The following is a 16567-nucleotide window of genomic DNA, read 5'->3' as shown; positions in this document are numbered from 1 at the left end:
CACAGCCGCGCCTGGGCTAGTGGACGGAGCCCCTCCATGCTAGCCACCACGCAACCACAGTGTGCGAACAGCCCCCCAGGCTGTACACGTCACGAGTGTTCTCCCAGCCCCCACTTCTGGTGCACGTCCAACCGCTTCTAAAGCAGGGCCCTCCGACAGGGCTGTTTTCCTCCGGGTCTTTGTGGACAACAGTTTCCCTCATGATGCTCTTGGCCCCGCCGAGCGCTGAGCAGTGGCAGGAAAATTTAAAATGGGGAGGAAAATAATAATAGTTTAAACTTCCCTGTGAATTCACAGGCTGTCCCATCTTCATAGCCTGCAGATTTCAGGCAGCAATGGTCTGACTTCCAGAACCACACAGGCCACAGACAGTGAAAGGCAAAGGAAGTGACACAGATCAACGTGCAAACCAGACAGATGGAAACTTAATAAAATGTCAGGAGCTCCCTTGATGTTCATGCCTAACGGCCCATCTGCAAACGTCTGAGGGGCTGCGACAGTGCTGCGGTTTCTACTGACTAAAACCCACGGAGCTCATGGAAGACTTGACCAATACTCTGCACGCATTTCAATCTCCCCAAGCCTCTGTGAGGACAAAATACAGACATGCAGGATCCTATTTAGTTCTTTATTCAAAATACAGTCAACATTCATCCAAGGTCGCTGCACTGTCAGCATCCCAAGGACACCAGGGGGAGACACACGTGTCACCGTCACAAACGCACGACCATGCCCGCGTAAGGAGAACCTTGAACCAACACCGGAGCATGCGAAGCTCGGCCAGAGGCAGGAGCTAGGCAGGTGAGGGCCAGCAAAAAGGCTACGGAGGAAGAACAACTTTCAAGAAGGAAGCAAGGAAGGCTGAGGGGCATACCAGATGCGGAGCTGGGAAAATGCGGATTTACTTGGCCAGAAGGAAGACAGAAATGTCAGGTGGCGAAGGAAAGTGCAACTTCTGAGTGATACACGAGTAAGTATTTACTTGTATTTTAAAAGCTGGAAACCAAGACAGGTTATTCAGAACACCTGAAACACCATGAGAAGAGGATTTAAAAAGAGGAGGCAAAGAGTATTATTACTAATATTTTATAGTTTAATTTTATATTTTACAATTTTATGAGGCACATGTGAGAGCAGCTAAACATACATTCCATCGACAGTGTTAGTCACAGGCCACAAGTGCCGTGTAGGTTGTCTGTAATACACACAGCTCCACAAGGACTGGGTGAAGAGGAGGCAAACCAGACAGTGTCAGTGAAAGGATGGCCATCCCAAACATGACCCGTTCAAAACGGAACTCGCGAGTTTTCCTATAACCCCCAGGAGGGAGCGAAGGGTACTCACTCCCCTGACCCTCCCCCTGCCCTTACTCCGTGCCAGTTGCTGACTTCCAGGCAGGATGAGCCCACTCACCTGTGGCCCGCACCTGCTGTCCCTTGGCCTGGAAAGTGCCCTGGACCAATGTGTGGTCGCTCACTCCTCACTGCTTTCAGGTATGTGCTCAGAGTCACCTCCTGGAGAAGGTCTGCCCTGAACCTACCTCCCAAAATACCCATCCTGCCCTAAATACCCCGTTTCTAACTCCTTATTCTGCGTTTTCTACAAACCCTGTGTCACCACCTCGAATGCCTGGATGGCTTAGGCGACGAAGCACCTGCCTTCGACTCAGGTCATGATTCTGGGGTCCTGGGATCAAGTCACGTTGAGCTCCCTGCTCAGCGGGGAGCCTGCTTTTCCCTCTGCCCGCTTCTCCCGCTGCTTGTGCTCTCTAATAAATAAAAATCTTAAAAGAAAAACCTGCATCACCACCTAACAGTGTAATGTCTGCTTGTCATCTCTCCCCACACCAGAATGACGGTGGTGACGGTTTTGCTCACTGCAGAATTCCTAGGACCGGAACCATCCACCCAGACACACAGAAGGTGCAGGACTACACTGGAGGGAGGAGGAGGGACGACTGCTCAGACACCCCTCCAGCGGAGCCTGTGCTCAACCACCTGCACCCCACACCCCATCTCCCCAAGGACAAGTGCTTCCCTCTCTTCTGAGCAGCTCAGGCGGCTCTCCCTGCCTTTCTAAACCTTTCCACGGAGGCCTCAGAGCCCTCCTCCCAGGAGGGTCTCCAACCCCTAACCGTTCTCTCCCACCTGCGAAGCAAGGAGACGGTCTGCGCCCGTTCTGATCCCCAGCATGATTTGGGTCATCATTTCCCTGCCATCAGAGAGACGGCCGCATAGGTCTGCCAGAGCGCAGCCCTTGTCACAGAACCCGTAACTGTTCTTTCTAAAACCTTTGAAGCAGGTATTCCAACTTTTTAAAAAAGTTATCTACTTATTTTAGGGACGCCTGGGTGGCTTGGTCATCTGCCTTCAGCTAAGGGCATGATCTCCGAGTCCTGGGATCGAGCTCTGCATTGGGTTCCCTGCTCAGCGGGGAGCCTGCTTCTCCCTCACCCACTCCCCCTGCTTGTATTCCCTCTCTCACTGTCAAATAAATAAATAAATAAATAAAATCTTTAAAAAAAAGTAAAAAAATAAAGTTATCATTTGTTTTGGAGAGGGACGGGAAGGGGCAGAGGAAGAATCCCAAGCAGGCTCCCCACTGAGTGAGGAGCCTGACACACAGCTTGATCTCCCGACCCTGAGATCATGACCTGTGCTAAAGTCAAACGACTGAGTCACCGAGGCGCCCCCAGGTATTCCAACTTCTGACCCCAAGCGCCAACCTCAGTCTGACTCCTCCCCCACCTGTCTCGCTCCTGTGCTCCTCATGGAGCTCGTCCTGGTCGCAGGCTCCCTGCTGCTGGAAACTATGGATAGAGCCCCTTTCCTGACCTCTACGGTCTCCTGGCCATTCTCTCCTTGAAAATATTCTTCCCACGACCTTCAGGAGACCCCGTTCTTCAGGTGGTCCCCTTCGCCCTCCTGCTTTCCTCCTCAATCTCCCCCTCTCCTGGGCCATAGATGCCAGCGCTGCTCTGGGCTCTGTGCCCGGCTCCCTCTTCTGTCCGGCTGCGCTCCCTGCACAGGCTTTCACGGCTTCCGCCAGTCAGGGCCCCCGAGCGGGTGAGCCTCAGCTACTTCTCTTCTCCCAGCTGAGGTGCGGCCGCGTTTGCTGCAGACTTGCACAGCTGTAGGAGGTCATATTGAGGGTCCCTCCTGCTAGCATGGGGCAAATCACAGCAGGGCATCCCAACCGGGGCACGGTCACGGACACAACCTACGGGTGCAACTGGGGTTTCCCCAGCATTCCTTGACCCCATTTGAGCACGAGGTGTGTCTGTACGGAGTTCTAGACCATTCTATCACATGTGTGGGTTCACAGAGCCAGCATCGCCATCACGAAACTGGACAGTTCCCACACCCGAGGACCCTCCTGTTGTCCTTTCATAACCACCACCCCCCGCCTCCTTCCCACACTCCTCTCCCCGCAGCCACTTTTTATACAACTGGCAGTGCTGTGAAGCCGTCAGAGGTGAGCTGTGGGCATGGAACCCGGTGGGAGTGCAACAGAAATGGTCTTTATCACAGAGTCACCGGAAGCGCGAAGAGACGGGCTCTCGGCTCACGGCTGAGGGCTACACCGCGGAGCCCGCACCCACCACTCTTCTCCCCGACAGCATATGGAGCCTCCTCCATGCATGCCTCCCGTGGCTGGCACAAGCAGAGCGATGAGCTGCGCTCCCAGAGCCAGGACCCTGGGCCCGAGCCCACCCGGTCCCAGAGAAAACAAACAAGCCGGCTTGTCAGCAGAGGCCTGCTTCTGCTTCCAGGTCCGGAGCGAGTGCAGACACCCTGAGCCCCTGGCGACACGGTGTTTCCAAAATAGGCTTCTGTGCTCCAGGCTCGGCAGCAAGAAGGTGTGGTGAACCCTGCATCTCCAGGAGGGGACCAGAGCACCCCAGTTCATCCCATCCGCAGTCCCTCCACGCACCCTGAGCTACGCTAACAGCAGCAGCACTGACCCTCCACACCTGCCCCTTGAGGTTTCAGAGCCGTGGTCCCCAAACTGATGCCTACGTTCAAGTCATGTTTCCCGTCTGGCCCTCTTCCTGAGCCCTAGAGCCCTACGTGCACCTGCTGCCTCCCAGAGCCCTGGGGTTCCCCAAGGGTGACAAACCCACGACCCATCCACTCGTCACCGCGCCCTCCGTCTGTTCCTCCCACTGCCTCCCGCCCAGTGAGAGGCGCCACGGACCCTGGCAGCCCAGGTCACTTCCCTGCTTCCCACCTTCTCGCCATCACTGCCATCCACCGAGCCCTGGCGGTCCTTGCTAGCGCACAGCTGTCACATCCGTCCCTCTGCCGCCTTCACACCACATGCCAGCACGGCTCATGGGACAGCACGGAGATCACCGCGAGAGGTCCCCAGCGGCTTCCAGTGCCCCATGACTGATCGTACACAGTACACTCACGGCACACAAATCGGACCACGTCACCCTCTGCAGCACCTCCCCCATGCCCTTTGGATAAAGTCCAAATTCCTCACACGGAGCATTTGCTATATGTCTTCCCACTGTGGAGCTACTTGCCCAAGTTCACACAGCAAGCAAGAGGGGGCGCTTAGATGGGATCCCAGGTCCCTTAGAGCTAGGACCCCCGACTCACACACTGGGCTAAACCTGCTTTGTAAAGGCCCTTCTGCACTGGGCCCTGCCCGCCCTGCAGCTCCCGTCCATCTCCAGCGTCTCCCCGCTCCCACCGTGCCCTGTTCCTCTGCCTGAGGCTTCTGTGCTAAACCCGAAGTCCTCCCTGCGGGCCAAGGTTTGAGATCTCGCCGGTGCCCCGCAGCCCGCTGCACTTCCCCCACTGCACACCCCCAGATGGAGCTGCGTCCTGCTTCCCTGATCTCTGCAGTCCAGGGCAGTGCTCGGTAGAGGAAGCACTAACACCAGCTCGAGTGAGTGACACAGAGGGCTCGGTCCCTGAATGGCACAGGCATAGTGAAGGAAGAAGGATGCTTCTGAGCAGGAGAGAGTAACCTCTGTGTTATTCAGTCCTTACAATGATCCCGTGAGGCAGGTAGTACCCCGTCCGGTTTACAGCAGAGGAAAACCAGAGGAATCAAATCCAAACGCCCACCTTCCCTTTCAAATTTCTCGCCACTCTCGGATAACCTTAATCCTCACTCCACGCTTTACTCGGACTTCCTTATTCTGTACAAATGTCCTTGTCCTGTTCCTAATCCAACCAGGACATGTTACCTCTAGTTCTCGAGTCCCCTCACCCTCCTCCTGGCTGTGACAGTTTCTCAGACTCGGCTTGTTTTCGATGACCTTGTCAGTTCTGAGGAGCAGTAGTCAGGTCGGCTGGGATCTGGGTGATGTTTTTCTCATGTCTAGACTGGGGTTACGGTGTTGGGGAGGGAAACCACGAGGCCATTTCCATCACGTCCTACCAAGGGCACGGGCTATGGCATGACTAAGCGCTCTCAGGGGCTCCCCTTCCTTACTCTGCTCTGAGGAAGGACATCACTAGGGCAGCCCACATTTTAGGACTGTGTGGTTATGTGCCCCCTCCTTGAGGCCAGAGTGACCACATAAATTATTTGTAAGTGTGCACAGGTTTGTTGACTTTCCCATTGGTTTATTTAATCATTCACTTAGATCGGTATAAACTCATGAATATTTATTCCATTGGGTTGTAACCCAGTGTTACTGTATTGTGTTGCTTGTCTCAGCTTTAGCCACTAGGGGGACTCTCGGGGGCTCCTGTGCCCCTTGGCAGATCTGCCCCACGGTACCCTCCATCCTACCCCGCCCTGGCACTTCTTTTCTATTTACCTTGTGTAGTTTCTGCCCTATTTCTAGAATCAGCTGTTTTTTTCCAAGAAGCCCTGGTTCCTTTTATGAGAGAACGGTATTAGAAAACAGTATCTGGGAGCTAGGTACAGATTACTTGTAAGTACAAAAAATAAAAATAAAAAATCCAGTGTAATTCTCAACAGGAAATATGATTGTTTTATGAATCCTATAGTCAGATATGCTGGTGCTGCCTGCGCTCATAAGCTGTGGCCAGGACTGAGACACCCCGTTCGGGACTGAACCTGTGATGCCATCTCCTATCTGCTAACGAGGTCTAGACACACAGAACAAGATGACAGGACAATACACAACCATGAGCACACTAGAGAACAGTGTTTTCCCTCTGCTTTCAATCTCCATAGACATTTAGTGTTCTGCCCTCGGTCCTGTTTGGTGGTAGTTTTGAATCTTCTCTGACCACTTAGCAAGGACCTGTACAAGTGCAAATATTTCCATACTTTGAGGAAAATGGAAAGTCTTGAGTGACTGTTTCCATAAAGTCTTTAAACAAAAACATATTTGTCAGGTAACAACAGACTTTCAGCAGACACTGTGAAGGACTTGGACAGACTAACGAAGTATACTAGTCTGGTCTGGTCTTAGATCTCTCCATTTAGATTTCTTTTTTTCAGAAGATATTGAAACTGAGATTATTCTATTCCACTAATCAGCATTCCTTCTTTTGGATGCTTTGAAAATAAATAAATCTAAAATGTATGATATACAGTGAGTATAAACAGGGCTGAATGGGAAAATAACCTGCTATTGGGGCACCTGGGTGGCTCAGTCAGTTAAGCGTCCCACTCTTGATTTTGGCTAAGGTCATGATCTCAGGGTTGTGGGATTAGCCCCATGTCGGGCTCTGCACTGAGTGTGGACCCTCCTTGGGATTCTGTCCCTCCCCTAGACCCCCAGAACACTTGTGCTCTCTCCCCATCTGATAAATAAATAAATGATAACCTGTTACTTATTCCGGATCTAGTAGAAGCATCTGCTAAGATAAGTTCATTTTCAGAACTTGTCTGAATGGTTGTGAGCTATTTCAGCCAGCCTGACAGAGGACAGTTCCTTATCTCCTTGCCTCTCTGCTCTCTGCAGATGGCAAGCAGATCTCTTTCCTGCACGTAATTAAGACAGGAAGGTAACACGTGATGTTACCTGAGGCTAGAGTTTGCCGGATTTCAGCAGAAGCTGTGAACTTACGCCTTCAGGGAACGGGAACTCTCACACTGCCATCTGGCTGCTGTAAGGTGCCCTGTGACTTCAAAACCTCAAGATTTTAGGAGCTAAATTATGGTGGGGGAAAAAGATCTTGGTCATAGAATTCATGAAATAGGTTAACAACTAAATTTGACTATTACCACCGTTTAAAGACAAGAACACTTGGACATACTCTAGGAAACCTCACTTCCCCTGTAGTTTTCTTTTACTTTCAACACCAAACAGCACTTCTTATCCCGTATATCCGGGTCTCTCCCAGAGTTCACAGCTCAGCACTCTCTCCCCTGTACACTCAGTAAGGAAGAAGCTTGCTCTAAACCTCATGGGCAGGTTTTCCTGAATTCTTAACAGCTCCGCCAAAGCGATTAAGCAGGATTAGCTACGCTCTCTACTTGCCTGTGGGGTAAACCACTAGGGAGATGGTTTGAAGCCCGAGAAAGAGGGCAGAACTGCGGCCCACAGCACATCAGCCTCCAATTACCCCGCATCTCTTAATACTCAGACTGTCAGCATCTTTGCGCGAGCCCGTGTTCAATAACTACGTCAGTCAAAGAGCAGTTAAACGAGACACAGGAGGTCTGACTTAGATCATCTTATGTAACTACTTATAGAGAGTCAAGAATCTACCACTAGAAGTTGCCCACCGGTCTGTCCACAGATGCAGGATATGCTGAGGCACATGTACCTTGGTGTGTGGGGGGTGCTGTTCACGTGGGTTAGTGCCGGCCTGTGGATTTGTGTCTAAGTGCGTGTGCACAGTGAGTGAGTAGTAGGAGGGAAGAGAAGAAGAGGTAAAAATCGTAAGAAATACTCAACATTTTAAAAAAATTAGTACAAACATACAATTCTATTTTGTAGGTTTAAACTCTTCTCATTTGAACTCACCTTTTCTGGAATGTTTTGAGTGATGATGTCCAAATGTGACAAAACGGATAAAAATGTACAAATGCTTGTTTTAAGGTTTTCTTCACCCTGGAAAAAAAAAAATCAGATAAATCAAACAGTCACTCGAGGCTTCCTGTGCCGCTGTGAGGCCCATGACAGAGCCCCACGTGAGGCGGGCTGTGACACAGCCCCGGCCTGGGTGGGGACCTGGGATCGCAGACACAGAAGGGAAGTAACTTCCAGTGGCCAAACACCGACACCCCTGTCAGCAGACACCACAAGGCAGGATTAATTTAACTGTGGAGTAAGTGGTACAGCCAAGGGTGTGCTCACTCCGAGGAGGCACGGGTGGCCCAGGGGAGCCCGAAGGAAACAGAACAGGCGAAAGGGAGTAAGATGCACAGAGAGGGGATGGGAGGGCAGAGACAGGCTCCGAAGTTAGACCGGACCTTGCAGACAACTTTAGAGCCAAGGACGTAAAGCTATGTAGGTCTTCAGCTGGGATTCAGAGACCTTCCCAATTACAGGGATTTGGAAGAACACATCGTTCTAGTGACAATCAACTGAGGAGCCCCAGACAGACCAGAAAGGAAAGAGACTATAGACACTATCATCCGGAAACCAGTCCAAAGGCTGATCAGATGATTTATTCAGCTACTGAAGGTCTTCTACGTGCCAAGTACTGTGTCAGAAATCGTTGAAAACTAAATTAGATAAGGTTCCTGCCTCCAAGGAGCTTATTCTAGTGGGTTGCAACCAAATCCACAATAAGTTAAATTTCCAATTATACCAAGCACTATTATTCACATGCTACAAAAACCTCTAATAAGGGGATCCAAACCACCCTTCCTTTAAGAATTGACACAAAGGATGTGTGGACTGAGATCCAAAGGGAGGGAGACAATTCTGCAGATGAAGAAGATAAAGGCCATTTTAGGTACAGGGTATAGCATGTGCAAATGGCCTGAGCCAGAGGACATTAAAGGAATGTGAAGGCTCAGGAAAGGTCAGACTGCCACTGCGGCCTCTGTGCCTCGAGGGACCCCGGCCCTTCCCACCTTGGGAAGCTGGGTCACACCATCTGCTTTGGCCCATGAGACATCAGCACGCAGGACACAGCCAGAGGCTGAGGAAGCACGTGCATACCATGACGTGTCGTCCTGAGATGCTGTTGCTGGGGATCCTGAGGCACCAACACAGAGGTCAGCCGCCCTGCTGGGCACACGGGGAGAGAGCCCGGCCACCACTGCTCCTCCCCCAACTGCCGCTGGGGTGACCAACGCGGAAACCGTAGCCCCAGCAGGCTCCACGCAGTGCAGAACCACCCAGCGGGGCCCATGCAACCCAGAATCGTGAAAAACATTAGAACACCACTTTCTACACTCACGGGTTCTGGACTGTTTGAGCAACAGAAAGTGGAGCCTGGCACAAGAGAGATGTGCAGACAGGGATGGTGGCACACAGAGGGGCTGGTGAGGCCTACCATCACCCGAGACCGGCAGGCCATTCTGAAGACCCTGGGTCTTTATTCCAGAACAGTGTGTGAAGCAAGCGGATAACCTGACCAGCCGTTCACTCTGAAAACCCTGCTCTGGCTTCTGTGCGGGGAACGGACTGAGATGGAAGTAGGAGTGGAGGCAGGTAGCCCGAGGGAGAAGGCCACAGGGGGAGGCAGGGGCCGGAGAGAGCATGGGAAAAACCCTCAGACGTGGGGGTCATGTGAAGCACGAAAAGCCGTAGGATGTCCGGGCTGTGCGCTGTGAGGGAAACGGTGGGGCTCGCCACACGTGAGGCACCACGTCTGGGGAGACAAGAAGGCCCCTGGAGTTCTGGATGCTCTACAGCCATTCCAGGAGGAGGTATGCCGCAGGCCAGCTGGCTTCTGGAAAGTACCAACAGTAGATATAAACGTGGCTCTACAGGCTGCACAGTCTCCGTCGCAGCTGCTGAACTTGGCCGCTCGGCACACACTGGGCCAGACCCCAGGCGAGCGAGCCGGCCAGGCTCTGCTGTACCCAAACCACGAGGTCCAGTCTCGCCGCAGTTTGCCGGCTCCTGACTTCGCCCGCAGAGAGGATGTCCGGAATGGAAGCAGAAGTCGGGGAGCCTCTGCTTCAGGGAGGACAGGAGTCCTGGTGATACGACAAGGACAGAGGAGGCCTCGCCGGGAGAAGCACAGACATTCACTAGCTGAGAAAAGGCTGGAAGGACACGGAGAAGAGGGGACAGAGGGACAAGAGGACCCCAGAGAGCACGTCACTGAACCGAGATAAAGCAGGTCGTCGAGACATCGAGAGTGTGGATGGGCCGAGAGAAGCAGCCTGACCACGGACCCCGGAGCGTGTCCTCCGCGAAGGACAGTGCGGACGGCAGGGTGGGTGGGAGGACGCGGAAGCCTCCAGCAGGAGGTCTGACCAGGGCCATGACGTGCGAGGCACGGGGCGGGGCGGGAAGCACGGGGCACATGTCCAGCAGCAGCGGAGGAGACGTGGGCACGTGGAAGCCACAGGCTGAGGAGAGACGGGGCACAAGGGACGCTGAAAGCACAGGGTCCGAGAAGGCCGAGGCAGAGGAATCGGAGGAAGGCAGGAGAGTGCTCTTCGACACAGGACCCAGGTCTCTACGGCACATGGAGGGAGGAAGTCTCGGACGGATACGGACACGGGCAGACACGTGTGACCACTACGGAGGAGGTAGAGGTGTTCCTACATTTGTTTTCTTAGAAAAGTAGAAGTCGAGGTCATCTACTTCTGATAAAGGAAGAAAAGGGTGTAGTGTTTGCCATTTTTTGGGCATCCATCCTGAACCCCTTCCAAGTTCAGAGAATTCTCCCCCGCTTAGAGGTCTGTGGGAAGCTGAAGATACCGGGTACATCCCTGTTCCCAGTCTTTGTGCAGCTGAAGGGAAGGCACCAATGCTTGGATCGGAGGCATCTACCCTGAACCGCAAACTGTGAGGGGCAAAGCCCCCCGAGGCGGCAGGTGGACACGGATGGTGATGGTACCCCCCTCCCCCGTGAAGTAAAGCAGCATCCCTACTGGGCCAGCTCCACAGTAGGGCTGTAGCTGCAGCCCCGGGAGCCGCTGAACCTCCTTTATTTCCCAAGCCTGATTCTGCCCCGAATCTGGGCATTCTGCATGCCTCCCCATTCGCTCCTGCACTGCTTGCTTTAAGGATCCCTTTCTGATTCATTCAGAAGCTGTTTCATTTGTTTACAAGGAATACCCTTGAGAGGTGCCTACAGAAAGGATCTGAAGACAATACACAAGGTCTGAAAGCTCTTTAGGAGAGAGAGACTGAGCTAAGTAGAAAAGCTTCACAGAGTAGGGGCATTACTGGGGGATACAGGAGAGTCAGGACGTCTCAGAAGGACACCAGAGTCAACCTGCCGTTGCTGAGACATTCTGGGGCAGTATCCCCCACTGGGGAGCAGACAAAACAGATGACATTAGTGAAGGAACAGATAGGAGCAAGTCAAGGAAAAACAACAGGAGTATTTTTCTTAATTCCATGGACACGAGAAGGGGAAAGGGGTATCCGATAAGGAATCTTGGAATAGTGAAAAAGAACACAGCTGTGGGAATGACACGAATGTCATTTCTTACCACTGTGACGAATCACTCCCTGTCTCTGAACCTCAGTGTCTTCATAAGTAAATTATAAAACAAAACAAAAAACGGGCTGATCTGGCGTTCAGGATTACCAGGAGGTGGCTGGAGCCACGGCTTTACAGGACAGCCAGGTTTCAAGCGTGGAGACTGGGAGAAAGGGCGACGGAAAGGAGCCCAGCATCAGGGGAAGCTGCCCTCATCAGTCCGGCTGCGTGTGGGGATCTGCAGGGGTTGCATGCGAAAGCCGGGCTGCTGGCCAGGGGAGCAGGCAGCCCCGACAGGGTCCCCGAAGCAAGGGGACTGCAAAAAGAGAAGCACTGGGGCTAATGGGTGATTCTTCTTGTTTTCATACCGATAGAGATGAGTCTACTACAATACAGACAGAGGCATTCTTGGATAGATCTCTTTTTCATTAGAATTTTTCTTACTTGAGTACAGCTGACACACAACGTTGCACTAGTTTTAGGGATGCTAGTTTGTGGTACCACAACAAGTTTATATGCTGTGCTGTGCTCACCACAAGTGTAGAATGAGTCTTAAGATCAAACCCAGCATGAGGGTTGGGAAAGGAAAGGGAACCCCGTGAGAGGGACAGGGACGTCATCGACCTGACGGGGAGGGGGCCGCGAAGGGCATGGCAGCGTGCACCACATCAGCTGCCAGCGTGAAACGTCAGGAAGGGGAAGACCAAGAAAAAGGCTGTGTGTCGCTGCGATAACATCCTCACCAGCGACCACAGTGGGTTAAATAAAGTAAGAGAGGAAGGCAAAGACCACTCCTTGCGAAGTTTAATATCGACACACCTCAGAAATACAGTTCTGAACCGTCCCAACAGCGAGTATTAAAAGTGAGTCAAAGGACTCTTGCCTTTATGATGGACATGAAAGTGACATTTACTAGACTGGAGGAGACCAGTTAAGTGTTCAACAGAATTATGCCTTGAATGCAATGAGAAAAGCTAACCATCATCTGAGCTTTTGACAAATCATAATCACTGATCACAGACCACCATAACAAATAATGAAAGTGTTTGACATATTGTGAGAACTACCAAAATGTGACAGAGAGCCACATGGGGAGCACATGCTGTTGGAAAACTGGCACCAACAGACTTGCCTGACTCAGGGCTGCCCCGAACCTCCCACTGGTCAAGGACACAGGGTCTCCGGAACGCGGTCAGCAAACCATCACAAACGCTGTGGTGGCGCCGAGACACGGCTGGACAGAAGAAAAGTCAACAGAAGAGTAAAGAGCGGAGAGTAAAGTCCCCAAAAGAAAATACAAGTAAGGACACAAGGACAGAAGGGACAAAGACAACATCTTCTGATGAAACAGGAAGGAAGACATTCAAGAGGAGATACTTGGAGGAAGGAAGGGTCTTCATTCTCACAGCAGCAGAAGGCGAGGTCGTTGATGTGAAGAAAGGGAAGGGTGTGTCTGGGAACCAACAGAAGGCATTCAAGGCAAGTACGCAGAACACGTGTTTACAAACACTTCACCATTTGCCAGGAAGCTGCAACTGCAAACCCTATCGCTTATCTGTTCCTTAAAAATGATTTTCAGGATATAAGAAAAGTTGGACAAAGGGCAATTAGGGGTGCGGATGAGGGTACAGACAAAGTGAGACGGGTTCTTAGCTGGTGATCCGAGCTCCCTTTGAGTCTCTCGCCTGTGCTTGTCTGAAACTTCCCTACTAAAAAGCTCTCTGAAATGTAAAGATTGTATTTAATTTGTCATCATTCTTATTTCTAAAATCAAACAAAGACATTGCTTGGTAAAAAAGGATAGAGAAGGCTCTCGTTTCTTTTTCTTTTTCTTTTTTTGAGGGAGCAAGCGAGCGAGCACACACACAGGGAGAGAGAGAATCCCAAGCAGGCGCCACGCTGGCTGTGAGGCCCAACATGGAGCTTGAGATCGTGATCATGACCTGAGCTGAAATCAAGAGTCAAACATGTAACCAACCAAGCCACCCAGGCTCCCCGCTTACTTTCTAACATAAGCCTTTCCATCTTTATTTTCTTGGAATAGAGGCTGATAACACAAGACGAATGCCAGGAATTTCTGCCTTTTAAATTAACTTGGATCTTGCACAACAGAACTTAGGAAGTCAATACATGGGAACAGGACAACTGCCAATCAAAAACCAACTATTAAAATGAAACCTCCCAGCATAACCAAAATATTTTAATTCCAAAAATTCCAAAAAATCTCTTTTACTTACATAAGAAAAGCAATCCCAGAACTTCAGCAGAAATTGAGGAAATTTATGAAGAATCAATATAATAATCCATTCTATGAAATATTTTATGGATGCTTGATTATTGATGAAACCAGCCTGGAAAATCTTGTCAATAATTCTATTCAAGAAATTCTGAGAAAAATAAAGTTCATAAATTAAACTGGTAGGTTAGGGTTAATAACTTCTATTTCATCAAGCTACAAATCATCATAGAACACTGTGTGAGTCTAAGCTGACCACCCTGTTGATCTGATACACTCACCCATCACAGGAGGATTCCCACCAAAGCGTCCCCTGGGGCACATCACAAGATGATTTCTTTTTTATGGTGGGAACAATAAAGATCTAGTCTTGCAGCAACTTTGGAAAATAGTTCCTAATTATAACTTTCAAAAGTTTTGGGTTTTTTTAAACTTTTTGTTTTAGTTTTTTTTGTGTGTGTTTGTTTGTTTGCTTTTTTTTTTTTTTTGTTTTTAGGGAGCTCTATGCCCAGCTTGGGGCTTGAACTCACAACCATGAGATCAAGAGTCACCTGCTCGACTGAGCCAGCCAGGTGCCCCAAGACAGATTAAAGTTTAATGTAAGTAATTATCAGATCTGTAACTCTCTCAACAACCCTAAAATCTGTTTACTGAAATACAATGGTGAGGTACTGGGTACTTTACACTTTCCTTGGACATTAATTCTATGAGGAGGGTTATTACTCTCTGTATTTTTACAGGGGAAAGATTCAGAAAAGTTAAGTATTTTCCTCAAAACCTAGCAGGTGGCAGAGTCCAGATTCTAACAACCATCTGCCAAAATGTCACGAGCTTAAACCTGGAAAAGGAGACTGCGAGGAGACCAGCGAGGCCCGGGAGAAGTGGGTGGTCGCCGCCCATACAGCCCCCAAGACCCGGGGCGCGCACGTCACCCTCCTTGCCCCAGGCTCCTGTTCTGGGGAACCGGACATATATCCAAGTACCCCGTAAAACTACGTACATAAGATCTAAAAACAGTACCAGGTATACTCTTTATTTTCAAGAACAATCTATCTTTTAACAATTTCTAACTGGCAGAAAAGGAGCAGAGCAGCTCACCTACAGGCCTGGGCAGCAAGGTAAGAGGTGGCGCGGACTCAGGGAGGCCCAGTTTGTAACTCCAGCTGCGCGGGCCGTGTTAGGTCACAGGCAGGCCCCCAGCTCCCTGACTGCGGGGCCCGTGGACAAAAGAGCACCACTTGTGCCTGCCTTGAAAGGCCGTGATGGAGGGGAAATGCAGACACCAGATATGACAAGGTTCTCAGCACCAGTGGCTTGGCCGGACAAGCCGGTGCTCAACTTCCTGACAAGGTGCCGCTGCCGCAGGCCCCCACCGGCCAACACGACGCTCTCCCCGGGGCCTCCCCAGTCCAGGACAAAACGTGCTGTCAGTCATTGAGCCAAACGTCCCTAAAGCACTGCTTTCAAATGCATTTCAGAGTCTGAGTGTGACATGTGCAGGATTTAAAAAATCAGATAGCATGATGAGGCGTCTGACGGAGATCAGCAGCCGCACACACTCACGAACACTCCTCCCCAGGAAGAGCGCGCTCCACCATTTCTTCTTACATTTGCCGAAACAACTGATCTGGCTATACTTCTGTACTTGCAGTTATTGAACTGTTTCTCTCTTACAGATAAGGCCTCGTGAATTGTATTAAAAAAGAGTTTGATATGTTTTTAAAATTCTCTGAAACATTTCAAAGAGCAAGAAACTGAAGTCCACGGGGGAAATTTCTGTCGTCAAAAATGCTTTTTAAAATTGTGTGAAATTCACATAATGATCTATTTTCTTACCAGGAATATTAAGCAAACTTGGTTAGAGAAATCAGACAGTTCATTCCCCTGTTCCTTGGCTCCTCAGGGAGGAGAAAGGGGAACTCTGGGCAAAGACCCTGTTGTAAGAGATCAAGATCTCAGCCTTGGCTTAGCTGGTTCACACATCCACGGTACTCACAAATTTAAGGGGGCACAAACAGCTACGGGAAATGACAACCTCACCTTTATTTCAAAAGCACTCTGAAATAACTCAGCTGTGCAAAATGAGCAGCTCACGTGTGGGTATTTTAACCAAACGGCACACTAGACATTCCACAGCTAAAATGTTACTTACATTAAAGCTAAAATGTTACTTACATTACACAAAGAAAAGAAGAAAAAAAGGATTAAGTGGTGCCCTGTAAACCAGTTTCCAATTTATTTCTGCAACACCTAATTGCCTTAGGATTCTTTCTACTAAAAAAACACTCCTAGATAACTTCAATTTTAAGAGCGAAAGTATACATTTTAAGCAGATTACTTTCTCAGTTTTAAGACAGCATGTGCCAGTTTCTGCTCGTTTCTTCCGTAGAAAGCACGGTGCTCGGAGGGAGCAGCAGAGTCAGAGTCGTACCTGATCAAAGCTGGGGAAAAGCACCAGCAGCGTCTGCCACACCCGGTTCTTCAGCCGGTGCTGCTGGGAGTTCACATAGTACCGAGTCCTGGACTTGGACACCGACTCATCCTGGGGTGGGGAGAGAAGCAGCACTGAATTACCTATGGGATCTGTGATCCGTGAAAGCAAAACCAATGACAACCACAGATTTAAAAGCTTTAAGCCGAGTACAGGAGCTTATTACCCTCCCAAAGGCAGAACCCAGGATAAGAAAGACACGTTCTTATAAGCATGGACTGTCCTTTCAAAACAATGAATTCAGTTGCTTTTATCTACTCTATCTGCTTTTAAAATTAGTGCAGGAAACATAAAACTGTATTTGGTGCAAAAAGGATTTGGAAATGTCCGTCTCTA

At 50.3% G+C, this 16567-nt stretch overlaps 1 protein-coding gene across 4 annotated transcripts in view; it reads right to left on the bottom strand.

Annotated features, from left to right (window-relative positions):
• Window positions 1-16567, bottom strand: part of TARBP1 (TAR (HIV-1) RNA binding protein 1) — an 80730-nt gene that overhangs the window by 11520 nt on the left and 52643 nt on the right. For all 4 annotated transcript variants that reach the window (XM_059170427.1, XM_059170424.1, XM_059170425.1 and 1 more), the window contains exons 21-23: window positions 16172-16282; window positions 13742-13891; window positions 7910-7996 (exon numbers count right to left, since the gene is read on the bottom strand). In XM_059170427.1, the coding sequence (XP_059026410.1) occupies window positions 7910-7996; window positions 13742-13891; window positions 16172-16282 (348 nt within the window). The remainder of the gene's footprint in view (window positions 1-7909; window positions 7997-13741; window positions 13892-16171; window positions 16283-16567) is intronic.

This window comes from Mustela lutreola, chromosome 4 (assembly GCF_030435805.1).
Source record: "Mustela lutreola isolate mMusLut2 chromosome 4, mMusLut2.pri, whole genome shotgun sequence".
NCBI lineage: Eukaryota > Metazoa > Chordata > Mammalia > Carnivora > Mustelidae > Mustela > Mustela lutreola.
The sequence above is the reverse complement of the archived record's forward strand: the minus strand, read 5'-3'. Positions and strand labels throughout refer to the sequence as shown.